This window comes from Phoenix dactylifera, chromosome 4 (genome assembly GCF_009389715.1).
Source record: "Phoenix dactylifera cultivar Barhee BC4 chromosome 4, palm_55x_up_171113_PBpolish2nd_filt_p, whole genome shotgun sequence".
NCBI classification, from domain to species: Eukaryota; Viridiplantae; Streptophyta; class Magnoliopsida; order Arecales; family Arecaceae; genus Phoenix; species Phoenix dactylifera.
This window is the reverse complement of record NC_052395.1, coordinates 23,349,273-23,368,392: the sequence shown is the minus strand read 5'-3', so window position 1 is coordinate 23,368,392 and position 19,120 is coordinate 23,349,273. Positions and strand designations below refer to the sequence as shown.

The following is a 19,120-nucleotide window of genomic DNA, read 5'->3' as shown; positions in this document are numbered from 1 at the left end:
TTTAGAAATAGAAAAAGAGAAGTCTCTTATATCTTAAATCCAATTAGGGCTAGGGTTAAAGCTTACACTCCAACAAGCGTCACGACCTACAAAAATGGGTTAACTAATTGCGACGATGAGACCATCTTGAAGAGTAGGTCCATACTACTAGGAGAATACGGTGCCTAATAGATTATGCATATATTTCGAAAAACAAATTGAGTTACTGATTGAACCGTCTTCTTTACTGCTCATCATTATAGAGAAATTTTCTAGATCTGCTTTATATCTGCTGCTCCATTTTTGTGGAGTATTTTGTTTACTCTAACGGTAATGCTTATACGAGACTAATGTAGGCTGCATATATATATATATATATATATATATATATATATATATATATATATATATATATATATATATATATATATATATATATAAAATAGCTCGTGAGACGAAGTCTAGTTATTGGACGGTCTAGATTGGTGGACCGGAGGCAGACGGTCCAACTTTGGCGCACAGTCCACGGTGACACGACGGGCTTTGGGAAAACCTCCAATACCGTCACGTACGCAACGAGGGAGAGGCGTCCTTGTCTTCGTTGGGAACTCCTCGCTTTCAAGTGGCCCGAGAAGGGCACGTTAAACGGGTATAAATGGTTCCAAACTTTCAAGCTGACTTGAGAGTGTGGGAATTAGAGTTTGTTTCAATGACAATAGTCGTCATAATTAGGGAAGACTTGAACATTAACTACTAAGAATCTTCTTATTTATAGCTTTCTCGAAAATGAGAAAGACGTGTAAAAATGAGATGGCATCTTGGGATAAGTAACATGCCTCGATGCAATACTATATTGATAATGCATGAAAAGCGTCGGAATATCTTAAGATAGGATTTTTTAAAAAAATAATATTGACATATTTTATTAAAAAATAATATATTAATTAATAAAAAATAATATATATGTATATATACACATACATATACATATCTTTAAAATAGCTATAGAAATTCATTAAATTTTTTGTAAGTAATTAGGTTCTAAAAACTAGAGAGAAAGAGAGAGACGACATCTAATTAAAGAGCAAAAGGTAGAATTTTCCATCAAGTCATACTTAAGATGATAAAAAGAGAAATCAAAAGTATAAAGAGAGCAGTCATGATCTTCGGATAGAGAAATATGGACCAATATCAACAACTAAAGTTTATCTAAAGGACATACAAAGCGAAAGATACTTGAAAATATAAATAGTACAATATGCCAACATCGATTATGTAAGGCCCTAGGTGGATAAATATGTAAGTTCATTTCTAATAATGCATCGTTCAAAACTAAAGAAATACTTGCCTTGCATGTACCCAAGTGTCTAAGTCGGAAAGGACCATCTGTTTCTGAAGAACATAATGAAACAAGTCTTATAAAGATTAAAAGAACAAAGAGAAACACAAGAAAAATATCTAGTATTTTTTGCTAGTTTTTCCTCTTCCCCTCTTTTTCCTTTCTGTAGTTTTTTCTTCACTTCTCAATTTTAGTTTAGGATGAGAACCTATCACGGAAACACGCAAATTTTCTAATTTACTAATTTAAACTGGAAATATTTTTTTCCTTAGCAAAAACTATAAAGAAATATTAGCTTGCCACATACGTTCCATATTTAAATTTAGCATGAGAATTCAATGTGGAAACATCCAAATCCTCTAATTCGTGCTAATTTCAACTCGAAAGTTTTCTTTAAACAAAATCAAGAAAAACATTTTTTTGGTGAAGAACTGGAAAGAAACGAGCGTGCCATAAACCCATAACTTTTGGGGTAACCAATAGATTTTAAATGATTGAGGAAGGAGGTGGATCTTTAAAAGTCGCATGCGCGCCCCCACATGCAGTAGTTCTAGGCATTATGTTTTCAAATTGCAACACAGGGAGAAGTAGAACTGCTGAGTAATGATTGAGATATATGGTGAATGATATGTGCACTTTATACCTTAACCAACAAAAAGTTCAGAGCAGGGTAGAGCTCTAATGAATGTCTGAGAGACCGACACTGTTAAACACCATTACGACATAAAACCAAACTAATCCACATTATCAGGCTCAAATCAACCAATCTTATGTACCTTCTTTAGCCATGTTGGACTCGATTTCGGTCTTAGTAAGCCCCATCCTTAATCGGATCTGTTGGTATTTCAAAATGTATTATTCGAAACCAGACCCAAATCATGCCCAATTCTAACTTGGAGCTTATATGTTTGAGCTATAATTGAGTAATTCAGCCACATGCAGACTTGCTACAAGCTGCATCAATCGACATGCGCTACATGCAGGAGTAATACAATCGATACACCCTTTGGACCTTTTCTCTGCCCAATTTAATAAGTAAAATGAATCATCATTTTAAGCCATCACTAAATGTTGTGTTAGTGCTTAAGAGGTTTAATTTTAATTTTTTAAAGCTGGATATTTGAGAGTAATTTTTTAACACTTCAAGCTCAAGGACATCTTTAATGGAGAATGATGGTAGGGAATATATAAAAATAGCTCTATATAGGGATAAATACATAAATTACATCTCTGCAAGAGTAAATAGGTAATTGGGTATATGTATATATGCAAAAATCTTAATAGTTATGGTGGTTACTATTTGCCTCAAAAAAATAATAGTTAAACATCTGAATATTAAACTAATCAAGTAGTAATAGTTGTTTGAACGGCATAATAATGGAACATAACATGCAATAACAAAAAAATAATGGCATTATCTTTTTCATATTCACAATTTGTATGAGATAAATAAATATTATTTTCCAAATTGCATAATCTCTTTTAGAGAGATGTGATGTAGGAAACGTTAAATTCAAAAGTTTTATATTTTTATTTGTTTATTTTAGAAGTATGGATAAAATATTGACTATTGTTTGTAGTCCAAACTCCAAACCAGACCGGGTCCAGATCGCGTCTTTATTTCCATGGCATTGCACGTGCCTCCTCGGAAATCATTAAAACGGCTGTTATTTTTAAAGATTACCAAAATCTCAAAATACCCCCTCTAGTTTCAAAATTAAACCAATCTCCCCTCGCCTCATCTATTTTTAGATTTGAATCAGAAAAACGAGATTCAGCTTGATTTCCAAGTTAAATCCAAGTAAGTTGTTATCTATCTCAAAAAATACGACTATCCGTTAATCCCTCTCTCACGCGTCTTTCTTCTCCTTCCGCGTCCCTGCCACCTTTCTTTCCTCCCCCCCTCCTCTTTTTCTCGACCGCCACCGGCGAAAATTACTGGAACAAAAAAAATCGCCAGAGCTTCTCCAGGTGGTCTTCTTGATTCAGGAGGATTCCCTGGTCAACAGCCATATGGATTTATAATTTGAGGCTTGTGAATGCTATAAGCTGGTCCAATCGAAAAGGAAAGCCGTCCAAGATTAGATTTTCCTTTGAAGGAGAAAAGATTGTTTCTTAGCGCATTTCTGGATTTTGGTGGGGTTTCAAGGCGCTCTTCCATCATTTTGCGTAAAAAAGATCAAAAAGATCGTTTCTTGGGAGCCTTATCTGGACTTTGGCTGGATTCTTAGGGTTAACTGGGAGAGAGATTTTGATTGGGCTGCTAGCTTTTGGAGCTGATTCGAGGACGGCAATCGATGAGATGAGAAGGGAAAGAGGTGGGACTCGGTTGGAAGATCGAAGCAAGAAATGATAATGGGTTTCAGGAAGCACGGATTCGCCGTCGTTTGCGTGATCTTGTTTCATGTTCTTGTGCCGAGAGGATCGGCGGGCAGGCAGCGGCTGTTCTTGGGTTTGAGAGATTTTTCTTTGGTGCAGGCGTCTCCGGATATAAATGAAGATGCGGTAAGGGGATTCTATCCTATTTCCCTTTATAAAGATCGAATTTTTGTAGCTACTTCAGGGATATGCGTTGTCATAACGGCTGGAATTAGACCGAAGATAATGTCTGTTTCATCCAAGAAATATTAGATCAGTTTCTTAATCATGAATAATAGTGCTTTAATTGAATGATATATTGCCTTTACTTCAGTAGGACCCACGGGGCAAGTTAATGTCTTATTTTTTGAGTAATATTTATTGCCATCCAGGTTAATGTCTTTTAGTCTCTCCTCTCAACAATTACTCGTTCTTGGTTTAGTACCATAAGGGGCCTGAGAGAGAGAGAAGGGCATATCTCAAGGAGAAATGGAGAATATGATGGGGTAGTGGAAATGCCCTTTCTGTTTAAAACTGAAACCTTGAGGGGAAATGGATGGTCTAGTATTGATTGACATTACTTGCAATTGGTGCAACATTATGTGATATGTAAAGGAGTTTCTGAGTGTTGTGTTAGTTCAGAGAACAAACAACACATAAAGATTAACCTCGGTTAATCTTATTATATCATGTTATCATTTTTTGGCTAGTTCACATTTGCTGCCAATTGGATTCTTGGCCAATCTTCCTCAGTGTCTACGAACTCACCACCATCTAGTTCATCTCATCATCAGCCTGCATCGACCATCTTAGTTTGCAGTTTATATTGTTGAATTCGAATTTTGGTGGACCTCTTAGACATTTGCTTACAACAAGCCATGTTATATTGTTGTTTAATTCCTTTTCCTTTGACATTCAAGTTGCCTATGTCATTTTCCATCACAATGATGATTATCGCCAGCTTCATCTTTGATGCAACCCCAATTTACCTAAGAAATTGCCTCATCGTCATTGAAGCGTCTTTATCGCCTTGAGCGTGCTAAGTCGATACGTTCTTGTGCTTGTGATGTCTCCTTTATTTCTTTATGCCCTCAGATTGTCATGTATCATATCAGCCCGTGCTTTAGACTCAACACCTTGGCACTTGCATCAAGTTTTGCTCATAATTTGACTTCTATGCTATTAATTCAGTGCTGCTTTTCTGTTCGTGGATCTTTCGTCTTTCACGTTTCAAGCTATTGGTGTTTGATTCACCTTGACTTTGAATGATAAAGGAGTAATCAGATACAGTAAAAATAGTCTGTTGATGCCTGTTTGGATGTTGGAAGATATTATCTACCCTATGGGATAAGATCCTTCAAGCAAGGGTTCCATTTTAGATTTACATGGGAAGCAGAGCACTTCAAAAAGACAGGGCAGCCGATGGACTTAGTTAATCCTGGTTAGTGATAAGATAAATCACCTCACAATTGCATTTACTTGTCCCTTAAAAATAAGGATTTGGGAATCCTCGAGCCCACTCAACCCTGCTACTTCAGTTGTTCTCTTCCGTGCTAAAGAGGAAGCAATTGCTCATCCACAGATACTGGATCCACCATCCAAACAGGCCCTTAAGTAGTAATTATAGCGCATACATGATTGATATGTCATTCCTGTGCCCGTTCTTTCATTCCATGTGTAACTACACATGACATATGTGGATCATGGTTTTAAGATTTGGGCTGGTCTTGGAAGCTGAAACCATCATGTTTGGATTTCAGCTAGAATCGGCCCTAAATTTCAGGAAGAACTGGTCCTAAACTAAGGTTGGTTTTAGAGTTTCAGCCAAAGCGGACTTAGGGCCAAATTTATCGCATGCACATGTGAGCTATCCTTTTTTGTTTTTTCCTGCCAATTCTTTGTTTCTTTGATTTTCATATAGCATATACTTAAATTTAAACATAGATTTTTGGTTTTCTTTTTTCAGAAAACTCGGAAGACTTATGTTGTTAGATTTGAAAGATACTGAAGAGAGTTATATTTTCTGGAAAGAGATGGCTATCCTAAAGCTTGAATTGCATAGGCATTTAGATTGTTAAATTGTCACTTGCTAGGTTGTCAACAAAACTTTATACAATGATGTCAACCTTTAAGTATAATTTTGTTATTTTTCAGATTAAAACCATCAAAAAGATGCATTTAAAGGTCCAAAGCAAGGTCTGTGGTACTGGTACCGGTTGGCGTACCAGTCGCCTACCGGACCAGTATGGAACCGGTAGGCCTTTTTTTTTTTTGGTTTTCACGTTCGCGCGTGGACGCGCGAGATAAATGCCACTCTGTGGCATTAATGAGCCCACGTGGGTGCGCGGGCGTGCTGCCCCGCACGAGCGATTCATTAATGAGCCCACGTGGGTACGCGGGCATGCTCCCTGTGCGAGCGGGGGAATCGCCCGTGCGGCAGTTCACAACACGGGGAACCGCACGCGGGCACGGTTCCCCAATGCGCAGCCCAGGGAATCACGCGCCCGCGCGCGGATAAATGCCACTCTGTGGCATTAATGAGCCCGCGTGGGCAGGGGTGCTCTGTCCCGCGCAGGCAGAGGAATCGCCGCGTGGGGGTGCTCTACACCACGCAGGCAGAGGAATCGCCCACGCGGCGATTCCCAGCGCGGGGAACAGTTCCCCAGCACACGAAACTGCACAGGGCGGGGAATCGCGTTCCCGCGAACGGGCGCGCGGGCGCTCTACCTGAGAAGCGCATGGATGTTTTCGGCCACGCACTTTCCCACAGAAGAAAAAAAAAGTATTGGGGCCAACCGGCCAGTTCGCACCTGTATACGACCGGTATACGATCGGTACTGGTCAGAATCGGCTCCGAAATAACTGGAACCAGTTTCCATGCTGTCTGAGTACTGGTTCCAAGCCGGACCGGTCCCTACCGAGCCGAACCGGCCGGGACGGTCCAGTTCGGCAGACTATGGTCCAAAGGAATACTATATACTTGAAAATAATGTTTAACCTATTTTTTTTTCTGATTTAGTGATATCTTATAAGGATGCATGGAAGGGGGAAAGAACTGCAGAAACGTGGATGAAGGTTGTGATAAAGGATATGGAAAAGCTTAAACAACATGTGCTTGTATAATGATGCTTGGCAATTAAGAACCCATAAAGCTAAACCCCAAACAGATGGGACAAAACTGGATGTTTATGGTTGTCATATAGTTTATTGTCTGAAAACTGCCTATATATTGAAACTCATTATTCCTGAGCATAAAAGAAACTATATCCAAACATCATTGTGGAGTCATTCTAAATGTACATTATATCCTTTGTATATTGTCTCATTAATGGCGTGCAAGTCATGTAATTTTATAAGCTGGCTTCATGTCATAAAAAAATAATTCATTCATTGCAATGCTTGCTTCTAATGTTTCAAGATCATTTCACATCCTTCTCATTTTGGACTTTAGATCTAATGCACCATAGGGCCAGGATATCTTTTAAAGTAGTGTTGCTGGTTTTAGACAGGCCTTAGAACTTATTGCTTTGGAAATTCCATTCTTTGTCACGGGTTTAATTCAATCATGTTTTGGGTTGCCAGTTCCACAAATGGTGATACTTCGACAATGATCAGAATTTTTATGTCTACTATAAATCAAAAACTTGTTTGTCATGCATCAATTTTTATATCTCCGAAATTGAATATTTATTCTTTTACTTCTTGCAAACTGTTGTGAGCAACATACTCTTATTAATTGGTTGAAACTTGAAAGTATATGTTTTAAGTCATTATATTGTTAAACCCTGGCTGATGGCAGAGATGCTATGCAACAGGTGGAACAAATGTGGCTTGATTGTGGTATAGATATGAAAGTCATAAAAGAACTTGTGACAAGCTTTGATGACTCATTTACCAAAGGCAGCATACCGGAAGCCATCTCTCTTCTTCCCCCAGAAATTAAGGACACCTTTCTAAATTGTTTGAGCAGGCAAAACTTCCAGTGGCCTGTCTCCAAAGAGAACAGTCTGCGAAATTGGCATGCCTTTTATTTTGAGTCATCAGGCTGGCATCCTGTTTCAAGAAGGTGTTTGGCTGATCAACCTTCTCCAACTGCATCACCCGCATTGGCACCATCTCCAGCTCTTTTAACATCTCTATCCCCAGGCCCTGGAGTTGAAGCACCTGGTTATGGTCCAGCACCATTCTCTGTTCCCACACCATCATCTGTTCCGGCACCTGCAAGGCCAGCACCTCCTAATCGATTCTTCCAAGATGTTGCTCCTGGTGGCCAATCTCCTCCACTATTTGAATTTAGTCCCCAGGCAGCTTCAGTTGTATCTGCAGAGAAGGAAAACAGCAGTAAAATGTCAGTTGTTATTGCTGTTGTTCTAACAGCAGCTGGGACATCTTTTCTTGCAGTAGGCATCTTTATTTGCTATAACAGATGCCGAAGAAACAAAGGCTACTCAAGATACAGCCAAAGGGATGATAGGCCGCTTTTGAGTTTAAGTTTGAGCGACTTCTCTGGTATGGTTAGATTTTATTTGAATCTTTTATGGTATAGACCTTATATTTCACAGTGCTGATTTTGGAGTATTATACCAGGTTCTTCAAAGAAGTCTTCAGGCCGAGGAAATCCGATTGACCCAAATAAGTTGGGGGCTTTGCCTTTAAAAATTGATCCTAGCCAAAATGACCATGTCTCATCTTTACATATAAGCTCAGCTAAAGCTCCAGCATCTGAAGTGCGCTCAGTAATTTCCAACTTGTCCACCGAGGCTTTTAATGCACCATGCAATACTCCACCCAAACCACCACCTCCTCCACCCATGCCTCCTGTTCTGAAGGCTGCTCCCTCCCCTCCTGCTCCACCACCTCCACCACCCAATAAAAAGACTGGTGCACCCCCTCCACCACCACCAAAAGCTGTTTTACCTCCTCGTCCGCCATTAGCAAGAGTGCATCAGCCACCATCAGCTGGGCCAAAACCACCTCCTGGCTCGCCATTTGGTGTGAATGCTGACAGTAATGCACCAAAAACCAAGCTGAAGCCATTCTTCTGGGACAAAGTTCTTGCAAACCCTGATCAGTCGATGGTCTGGGATCAGATTAAATCGGGTTCCTTCCAGTAAGCTTTATGTCTCTTTAATACTGTTATTGAATTTGCATATCATTGATACACTAAACAAATGATTTTTATTCTGCAGGTTCAATGAGGAGATGATAGAAAGTCTATTTGGTTACAGCTCTGCTGATAAGCACAAGAGGGAAGGAAGGGAGTCATTACTCAAAGATCCATCTCCTCAATATGTTCGAATTCTTGATCCAAAAAAGTCACAGAATTTAGCAATTTCATTAAAGGCACTGAGTGTGAGAACTGAAGAAGTTTGTGATGCACTTATGGAAGGTAGTTTTTATATTAATATCTTTTAAAGTAACATGCTTGTGCAAGAACAGATGCTATGCGAGAATCTAAATTTCTTGAAGTTGGCAAAATACATAACATTTAGTACATTTCTGATAAGACTTGCCTGCTTTTATATGTTAATTGTCATTTTACTTGAATTCTTGCATCCTTTCAAATAGAACAAATGGTCTGCATCCATGATACATAATGTATTGGCATGTTAAAGTCTAAGAAATCCATAATTGGTTTCCTTCTAATTTGTGGATTTTTAAGAAATGAAGAGGAGATATTCTACAAGATGCTAAAAAAATTGAAATATTTGATCGAGAAAAATAATGAAAGAAATTGCTTTCTTTTCCTTATGTATAGGTCTTTACTTTTTAAAGCTTTCTAACAAATCTTTCTGTATTTATTGATATGATATATTTTGTCCAAATAATTTTGTGAATTAATTCTTTCTTCTTTCCAACTCAATTTCTTGACATGTGTCAAAATGAGACGAGTCTGTGTCCATGCAGCATTAGTTAATAGTGTCTGAGCCTGTCAGTAATCTGATTTAGCATCTAAGGATAATACTTCCAGGAACTCTTTCTGTTTTTTCATTTGTTCACTGTTTTTTTGTAACACAAGTTTTTGCAAATCTGTATACAAAATTCCTGATACATATTTGTTAATGCATTGGCTTCATGCTCTCCTTTCTCCCCTGACCAGGAAATGAGCTTCCTACGGAGTTAATCCAGACATTGCTGAAAATGGCTCCTACTGCTGATGAAGAGCTTCGGCTCAGACTATATACTGGCGATCATGCCCAACTTGGACCTGCAGAACAGTTCATAAAGGCGCTGGTGGACATCCCTTTTGCTTACCAACGGTTAGATGCATTGCTTTTCATGTCTTCTCTACCTGAGGAAGCCTTGAGCATTAAGGAATCATTTTCAACATTAGAGGCAAGTGTTGATCTTCATTTTCTTTTTCCTTTTTTTTGTTTAATATTTTTAGTTAATATAGCTGGTTTGAGGTCTGATTTTTTTCCATTAGTCTTATGGCCCTATGAATTCCAGGATTTAAGTTTAAAATCTAGCACTTGACTTGAAACAAAGAGACAGTTTGAACATAATGAGAGTAGAAGAGGTATCTAACATGAGAGAGAGGAAGAAGATAAGAAAAAGCGGGAGAATTGCTTCCTGAAATTTAATTGTTTTTCAGAAAATAAAAGAATTGAACTTAGAGGAGACTCCCTTTCTAGTCATAATGGTACTATTCTCATTAGTCAAGGATAAGGTGCCCAACCATAATGATCTGAGTTAAAAATGGAGTTCTTTCTAAACACTCAATTATGTCGTTACAAAGTTTAGATACCATGAAGCTCCTATGCAGGGAGGCACCGAACCCATTTATTTTGTTGACTAAGATTTCTTGGACATAACTATATCTGAAATAAGACTATCATGAAATTTTCTAGATGTGATAGAACCCTAAGCATTGACTTAACAACCCTGTCTCAATACTCTTTATGACCACTACTAACTTAAATATCATAAATATTATCTTGTTCTGCTTGGTTTTCTCATTCTTTTACCTTTCTTTGCAAAACAGCAAAATTCTGCTGGATATGGTTAAGGGAACTATATTGAACCTTCCACGCTTGATTTACTAGAGTTGATCTGTTAGTGAAGGTTGTATTTTGGATTAGACACTACAATTGCTGAGCTGCTGCCACATGACATGGATCGGGTTAATTGCTTTGATTAATTAGCATCTGTTCTCCCTTTTGAAATACATCGTGATATTCAACATCAGCACACCCTCTCCCTTAGATGTCTGATCTGTCTTCTTTGATTCAGCCTTTATTTTTTACCTATTCATGAATGTGTCATATTGGGAATTATAATCTTCCGATCAACCATTTTTTTTCCACTTTTGCAGTAGAAAAAGCCTGCTATCATGCATAGATTTGCTTATGTTCACCAGTAAAAAGCTCTGTAGTTTACATGAACAATGGTCTTTGGGTTCTTATTAAATAACACAACATCTTGAATCTCAAAATAACTTTGAGCATGAAATAATATTCTCTCTGTATTTAATGCAACTTATATTTCTATATGGCCAGTGCATTTTACTTTTGGCTACTTGTTCGTGAACAAACTCTTCTGAAAGATGATGTATCTAAATCATGTGGTATTTTCACTTCACTTTCATCAGATAGCTTGTACGGAGCTCAGAAATAGTCGCCTATTTTTAAAGCTATTAGAAGCTGTTCTTAAAACTGGCAATCGCATGAATGATGGTACCTACCGTGGAGGAGCACAAGCCTTCAAACTCGACACACTCCTGAAGCTGGCAGATGTCAAAGGAACTGATGGGAAGACAACATTGTTGCATTTCGTTGTCCAAGAGATTATCAGATCTGAAGGTGTGCGTGCTGTTCGTCTGGCCAGGGAGCAGAGTGGGAGCATCTCCAGCATGAACTCAGATGATTTTATTGATGATGCTTACCAAGATTCTGAAGACCATTACCGTAAACTTGGCCTTAAAGTTGTTTCAGTTTTAGGCGAACAACTTGAGAATGTCAAGAAGGCAGCAAGTTTGGATGCCGATGCTTTAACCAGTGCAGTGGCAAGTCTTGGCCATAGGCTGGTGAAAACAAAAGAGTTCCTGAATACATGCATGAAGAGCATGGAAGAGGAAAGTGGGTTTCACAGCTCACTAAAGTGCTTTGTAGAGCAAGCTGAAGCTGGTGTCACTTCCATACTGGAGGAAGAAAAGAGAATAAGATCATTGGTGAAGACCACAGTTGATTATTTCCATGGAAGTGCCGGGAAGGAGGAGGGATTGCGTCTGTTTGTGATTATCCGGGATTTCCTTGGTATGGTAGACAAGGCATGCAAAGAAGTGAGAGAATTACCAAAGAAAGTAACAAAAACACCAAGTAGAGAAACAGCAACGCCTTCACCTATGCGAGATCCACGACCAGATCCAAGACAGCTGCTTTTTCCAGCAATAAAGGATCGACGGGTTGATAGTTCCAGTTCTGATGATGATGAGAGCTAACTTTAGATGCGGAGGAGGTATGTATTTTTTTTTTCTTTCATTCTTGAATGTTGAATTCAATTTTAAGTTGTGGTAACTATTAATTGATAGGATATACAGGTCCACTGATTGGCTCTCTTTAATTTAGCATGGTAATGAGGACTATCCAAAGAGTAGCTTTGTTCAATATGCTAAAGCTGTTAAAATATCTTTAAGTGGCTTGGCTAAGATTGCCGTTTGTAGTAGCAGCAGCTCTTTTGTTTACAGCTTTGGTTAAACTATGCAAATATTATCACCATAGCTAGAATTTGTCATTCTGATCTCTTGGCTGCAGTTCTTCAGGACACCGAAAAATACCGGCATATGATTTGTTAATTGGCATGCGCATTCCCATTCAGCATGGTGTTGTCTATAAACTTGAATCTGTCTATCATTTCTGGCCAGAACATATGAACCACAAGAAAGATTATTGGAGTTACTAAGGATTGCCGCATGCACCATCAGTAAGTGACGCAGATGCATGATACCTGGGATTCATTCTCTTGGACGGATCCTACATAAGGGCCATCTAATGCATAAGAAAACTTGATGGATTGTATTTATAATCATTCTTTTGGTTTTTCAGGAATAGAAAGAAAAGCAATTATCAGGCAATTTTGAAGCCTGAAGATGATTTAATTTCATCCGTTAATTTGTTTAGAGAAAACTTTAAGGTGTAAATTTCTACATATATTTTGAAATTTTAGTGTTCTAGCTGCTTGTGAAAATCCCTCTATTCGAGTTTCGAGGAAGAGCTTGGCCCCGAGCATTCTGATCAAAATGACATCTTTGGGATTAAAAGTCAAAATGCCATTTTTGGATCTCATATGCTCTGTAAGGCTATTTTCTACTTATAAAAATGTGAATTAAAAATTATTTTTATTTTACAATAAAAAACCAGCCCCTCTACTAATGGTGATGATTAATGGCAGTCCTGATATTGAGATGGAAAGCTACGTTGAAAAACTTGAATTTCCTATTTTAAAGATAATAAAAGTACAATATTTGTATTTAAATTTTAAAAAATAATTTTAAAAACAGAAAATAGAAAAAATGGCACCAAAAACATTTGCCTCTCATTTTTTTTTAAATCTTTAGAAACAAAAAAAAAAAAAATTTATGGTACATAGAAAAGTTTAATTTCTACCGACTAGAAATAGAGGTAATTTTTTTAAAAAAATACTCTTAAACTTTTAGATAGAATAAGATTTTTTTTCTTTTATTAAAGACATAACATGTATTTTACATAATTTTTTCAAAAAATAGAGATTCAACTAAACATATACTTTAGAATGTGCTACTACTAAATATATGACATCTGACAATATACTACTTCTCTATAGTCAAACAAATATATAAAAATTATCTTTCCAGCCATTACATATCTAGGCATTAGTTTTCAGGAAAAAATATTTTAATAAAAAATTCTTTCCACGAACTAAGCTGAGTTTTAAAGAAAGAAAGAAAAGATAAAGAAAGAAAATCTAAATATTAAATTTTATTTAGAAAATCTAATACAAAATATTTAGATTTGTGTTATCACCAACCAATCCGTATAGAAAGGTATAGAAAGGCAATCGAATGGGTACATGAGTTGTCTTCTGCGCAAAAGAAGCATTCATCTTTCTTCATGTGAATCACCATTGGATCACTCATTGCATAACTCTCAAAGCATTTCAAATTTCATCATTTATCTGTCTGCACAGATCTCAAAGTGACCATCGGATGATCCAATGGTGGACCACACAAAGGAAGGTGATGGGGGCACTCACTAGCACATTGATATTAGCAAAAATATATCAATCCAAAATTTACCTATGTATAAATTAAGTTAGGAATCCAAAATTTAATATAAACATATAATTAAGTAGATACTTTTATGCAACCTGCCTGATAGGCATATCAAATCTATGCTAATTTATTAAAAGGATCTTAAACAGCATAAACGAACTTAATTTAAATAAGTCAAATAAATTTTAAAAGAGTAGAGCTGACTGTATCAACCCAATCCAATTGTTAAGCAGTTGGAAGGAAGGCATATAGCTTGGGATTCCAAACTTGAACTTAATATATTTAATACATAAGCCAAATCAAGTTGACCCATTTATGATCTCAAGCTGTTTATGCTATAAATCTAAAACCTGTTAATCCTGGATTGGTAGTGAGTTAGGGTGGTAGGTCGGATCATGAATTGCCAACTCTAAATTCTACATTATAAACTTTAAGTATAGAAAATTTACTTATAAATTCCCATTTAAGATAATATACTTTACATTTACACACCAAAACATAATAAAAAAAAGAAATAAAAGCCTTTGGCGCCATTTGGCACCAAAACTAGAAAAATAAAAATTTTATTTCTATTTTCTAAAATTATAAACATATAAAACATGGTTGGCATAGTCAATTATTTTTTAAAAATAAATATACCGATGGTGGAGGCACTAGGATGAATGGATGATAAAGGTGGCAGCAGTAGCGGTGGTGGTAAAAAAAATATGAATTTTTTATTTTTAAAAATAATGAAAGTAAAGATTTCTTAATTGTATTTTTATAGAAATAATGAAAGTAATTTTAAAAAGTAGAGAATAAAAACAATAATATTAAACCTATTTTTGTCTTGATGTTTGTAATTTTATGATAAAAATATTAAAAAAGAAATAAAAGTGATACCAAATAAGCCGGCATGCCAATGGATTGAGTTTGACCCCACCCGACCTAAGCACCATTTGAATTTCAACATGACCCCAGTGACCCTCATCCCCTAATATGATTAAAGAGCTAGGTAGACCCGGATTAGGGTGAATGATGGTACGGAAGTCAGGCATGTTTAGGAGCATCAGGTGGAGACAAGGTACAAAATGGTGCGCATCTGTGTCCCCCTCTTCGCCAATCCGTGGAGATTAGGTTGGGTTTCAAGTAGGATCAGGTTTTCAGGTTAGATTGGGTTATGTCATGACCTAGCTCGCTGATAGGTCTACCCTAGCCTAATGAGTTGATCCAAATTCCTTAAATCATAATGCTCCATTGTTCCAGTTAGAACGAGTTCAAGTCCACAATATCAGACCCAAAACATTTGTTGGATATGCACACATAAGCAAATTTTGGCATATATGATCTTTTTTTTAAAAAAAAAAAAGTCCACGATTGTACCTTCTTCATGCCCTAATCTTATAACCATCTTTCCAAATGATAATAGGAGGCAAATCAAAGATCCAGCTTTAATTATTCAAATGCCATGGCCGCCGTTGAAAACCTAGACTTAAATGCCGGATTCTTGGCGGTCATCTGAAAACACCACTTCTCCCAGGCACATAATCCCGCATTTAAGTTCAACCAGCATTTTCGTGCATGGAAATCAGGCAACGGTAATAACGTGTTAGAAAAAGAATCCTTTTTTTTTATAAAAAAGTTTAGGCAGACATATACTCGGTTCAGGAACAAGATAGACCACTGGTACTAAATGCTCTCAAAATCTTTTCCCGTGTCCTCAGACCTAGACTACCAAGATCTATTCATCCTATCCAAATTCAAATTCGTAAGGAAGGATTCGTGTGTCAAAAGTGCCACGTAACTAAAGAGATAGTAGTAGAAGAACCATGGACATCAGCCTAGGGATCCTCTTGACATCATAATTAAAGTAAATCATGGCCAGAATATTTCCTTTTCACATCGCAAGCATCCCATAATCATGGTTTCGGTCTTCCGGGCTGCTTTTATTTCATTTTTCTTCTTAATATAAAGGAGACACCTTTAAAAAGTTATAAAAAATTATTCAAAAAAATTTACCAAATAAATATGGAAATGCCTAATGCGTCATATCGACATATCTATATTTCGTATTCCAAAGTTCAGCAAGCAAAATTTTCCACCATGAATCCGATCGTTCCAGATAAATCTAAATTTTTTCATTAAAGAAAAAAAAAAAGAAAGGAATTCACAGCAAGTTCCAAAGCCTAGGCATTTAAGCTATTACCATTAAAGCCATATTCACAGCCATGAGAAACTAACACCTATCGTAACCGTGTCAAGGACCTAAGGCTAAAACTAAACTAAGAACATAGTCCTGGAGACAAGACACCTAGTTAGAGAGAGCACGGGGGGCCCATGAAGAGAGATGAGGAAGCCGAGCTCAGCTCTCGTCGGATGCGGAGGGCTTGCCGGAGGAAGACTTCTTGGGGAGGAGAAGGTTGTGGATGTTGGGCATCACGCCGCCGCTCGCGATGGTCACCGAACCCAGCAGCTTCGTCAGCTCGTCGTCGTTCCTCACCGCTAACTGGATGTGCCGCGGCACGATCCGAGTCTTCTTGTTGTCACGTGCCGCATTTCCCGCCAACTCCAACACCTGAGACATAATAAAACAAAAGAGAATCTAATATTAATAGAATTACCTTTAGACACGTGCGAAGAACGTGAGACGAGAGATCGGTTGCCGACTTCGGGAGAAGTTGGTTAAAAAGAAAAACCCTAACTCGATAAATTCAAATGTTCGCGATTTAATTTGAAGATTTTTGAATTTAGATATCTTCGATAAAAATGGGTATAATTAGGCAACTTATTTACCGCTATCACGGCTTCAGAATGGCAATTTCGAAGATTAAGAGAGGAACTTCAAATATATTTTCCCAATCCGACATAATAACTAAGAAAAACGAGATTCCCAAAGAAAAAAAATCTAGATCTTTCGAATAAAAATCTACAAATAACTACGGTTCCTTGGGAAAATTTCAGTACATTATACTAAAATTCCAGAGCAAACAAAAGAAAAACCCAAACGCTAAGAAGCACAAACCGTATTCTAGAAACGCGGCAACCAAAAAAAAAAAAAAATCAAGAGGAAGAGAGCGAAAGAAAGGAGGAGAACCAACCTCGGCGGCAAGGTACTCGAGGACGGCGGCAAGGTAGACAGGGGCGCCGGCGCCGACGCGCTCTGCGTACTTGCCGGACTTGAGGAAGCGGGCGATACGGCCGACGGGGAACTGGAGCCCGGCCTTGCTGCTCCTCGACGTGGCTTTCTTCGACCCCGAGGAGAGCGTCTTCCCTCTGCCCGCCATTGCACCTAGAAAGAATCCGCAATCCCGAGAGCAGGAGAAGGGAAGTGCGAAGAAGTGCTGTAAATAGCCTGGGCGTTTCGATCAGGCTATTATATAATGCACCGGTGAAGGGCGGGGGCCAATCACGTGAGAGCACACGGATCGTGATTTGAGCCGTCAGATTGACAAGCAGTGGACGGCTGGATCGCGATTCGTGAGGGGTTCGTGGAGCCGGGCGGACCTGGAGCCTGGAGGCGGCGCCTCGGCGGAGGGGCTTTATTCATGTTTTCTTCCCTTTGTTCAAATGGACGTATTGATTTCACGATTAATATATCCGTATCTTGGTAGGGCCGCTAGATCTACGGAGGTGATGGAGAGTAATCGACCCGGCTAATTGGACCGGGAATGATACGGATTGCTGTTATCTCATGCTGGACTGGGCCGGCTCATCACATTAAACAAAGTAGATAGCAGGATGGTCTGCTTGTCTTTAGCTTTTGGCCCAGCCCAAAGCAATATAGGGCGAGACGTTCTTAGCAATTTAGTGGTTATATACTTATATTTAATTAAAATCTACGAAAATAAATATGTCCATGCGAATCTTCCATTTAGATAGTGTAGTTGGTGGTATGTGTAAAAATTTGATAGAGTTGCTGGGTTTTGATACTTCTTTCATGCTCTAGTATCATTAAAACTATTGTAATTTTGCACATAAAGTTGATTTAGGATGGATGTAATCTATGGACTGCAAGATTTATGTTCGGCAAATGACATTAGAGATTATATTTGAAAAATGGGAGTTGTTTGATCGTGATATGTAGCGGACTTATGTTAAAGTAAAAAAATAGGAAGAGAAATTAGTTTGAACCATGAAGTAGTTTATACCAAAAACTAAGAAAATTAAGAAGAACCTATTGAGCAAAGCAGTTTTTGAAAATTAAATATGATTTTATTTTTAAAAAGAGAAATAAAATTTATTTTATATATGTTGGCTGCCATTATCATCGCCATCATTGCCATTTTGTTGCTACCACTACCACCACCACCCTCATGGCTACCACTCTATCCTCTCCATGGCCACTGCTATTGCAACTATCATTATCTCTACCATGACTTCTAAAAGTTTGTATTATAAAATTATCAACTATATCAAACATAATAATGGGTGAATAACTAGATTCTCCTATATTCCAAGAAGTAGGATAGGAGGAAGCTTTCTTGAGATTGAGATGAGAGTGGGATTTGAACCCAAATAAATTACATCTAATATCCAATAACTTTGCCAACTAACCTAGTTGCACACTTTGATATACAGAAGAGGACTTCATGTCGTATTCATGCAATACCAATTTTGTAGTAATCTCTTCTCTGAGTTCTCACGTGTCTTTTGTTTACAAAGTAATCATAAGATACTGATTTTATGTTAATCTTTGAAGGCTGAGATGGAAAGTGGAGACGCACTTAAATCAGTTTCGTGCTAATGAATGAAACAGGAGAAACTGAGGAGACCTCAATAAAAAGCATGAGGAGCTTGGTCAGACACTAATGCAAGGAGTTGAACAGGGAGTACTCGCGAACGTAACTTCCATGGCAGCTTGCTAACATGGTCGTGAACATGGCAAGGGGAGCTTCAGACGTCTTTGAACATGGGGATGGAGTAGGGACATCTCTTGGCGCGACGAAGAATCGAATCTCTGCACTGTTATTTTGAACATATGTCCCTCTTGAATGAAGTTCATGAGGCTCCCTTTGAACACATTTGCAATCATGTCTATTGAGCTTGATAATATTGGGTGGCTTAGCATCCCTTACATCAAAAGGAAAAAAGTCATGTAATTGTAAAACATGAAGGCAGATGTGTACATTAGATGCTAGGGAGCAATGCTATATTGAACAGAGACATGAATGTATCTGCATTTTTTTTTTTTTGTCTCATGCTAGTCATCATCAATC

General features: G+C 37.9%; 2 protein-coding genes across 2 annotated transcripts; one reads left to right on the top strand and one right to left on the bottom strand.

Annotated features, from left to right (window-relative positions):
* The first annotated feature begins 3,160 nt into the window (after positions 1-3,160).
* Positions 3,161-12,862, top strand: LOC103709995 (formin-like protein 11). Its single transcript, XM_008795552.4, has 7 exons — positions 3,161-3,823; positions 7,492-8,185; positions 8,264-8,786; positions 8,866-9,065; positions 9,777-10,012; positions 11,268-12,133; positions 12,430-12,862. The coding sequence occupies exons 1-6, from the start codon at positions 3,668-3,670 to the stop codon at positions 12,114-12,116; spliced, it is 2,658 nt and encodes an 885-aa protein (XP_008793774.2). The 5' UTR covers positions 3,161-3,667; the 3' UTR covers positions 12,117-12,133; positions 12,430-12,862.
* Positions 12,863-16,020: 3,158 nt separating this feature from the next.
* On the bottom strand, positions 16,021-17,261 carry LOC103709976 (probable histone H2A.1). The gene is made up of 2 exons (XM_008795531.4): positions 17,003-17,261; positions 16,021-16,479 (listed from the first exon to the last, which is right to left on the bottom strand). The coding sequence occupies exons 1-2, from the start codon at positions 17,186-17,188 to the stop codon at positions 16,267-16,269; spliced, it is 399 nt and encodes a 132-aa protein (XP_008793753.1). The 5' UTR covers positions 17,189-17,261; the 3' UTR covers positions 16,021-16,266.
* Between the last annotated feature and the right edge of the window lie 1,859 nt (positions 17,262-19,120).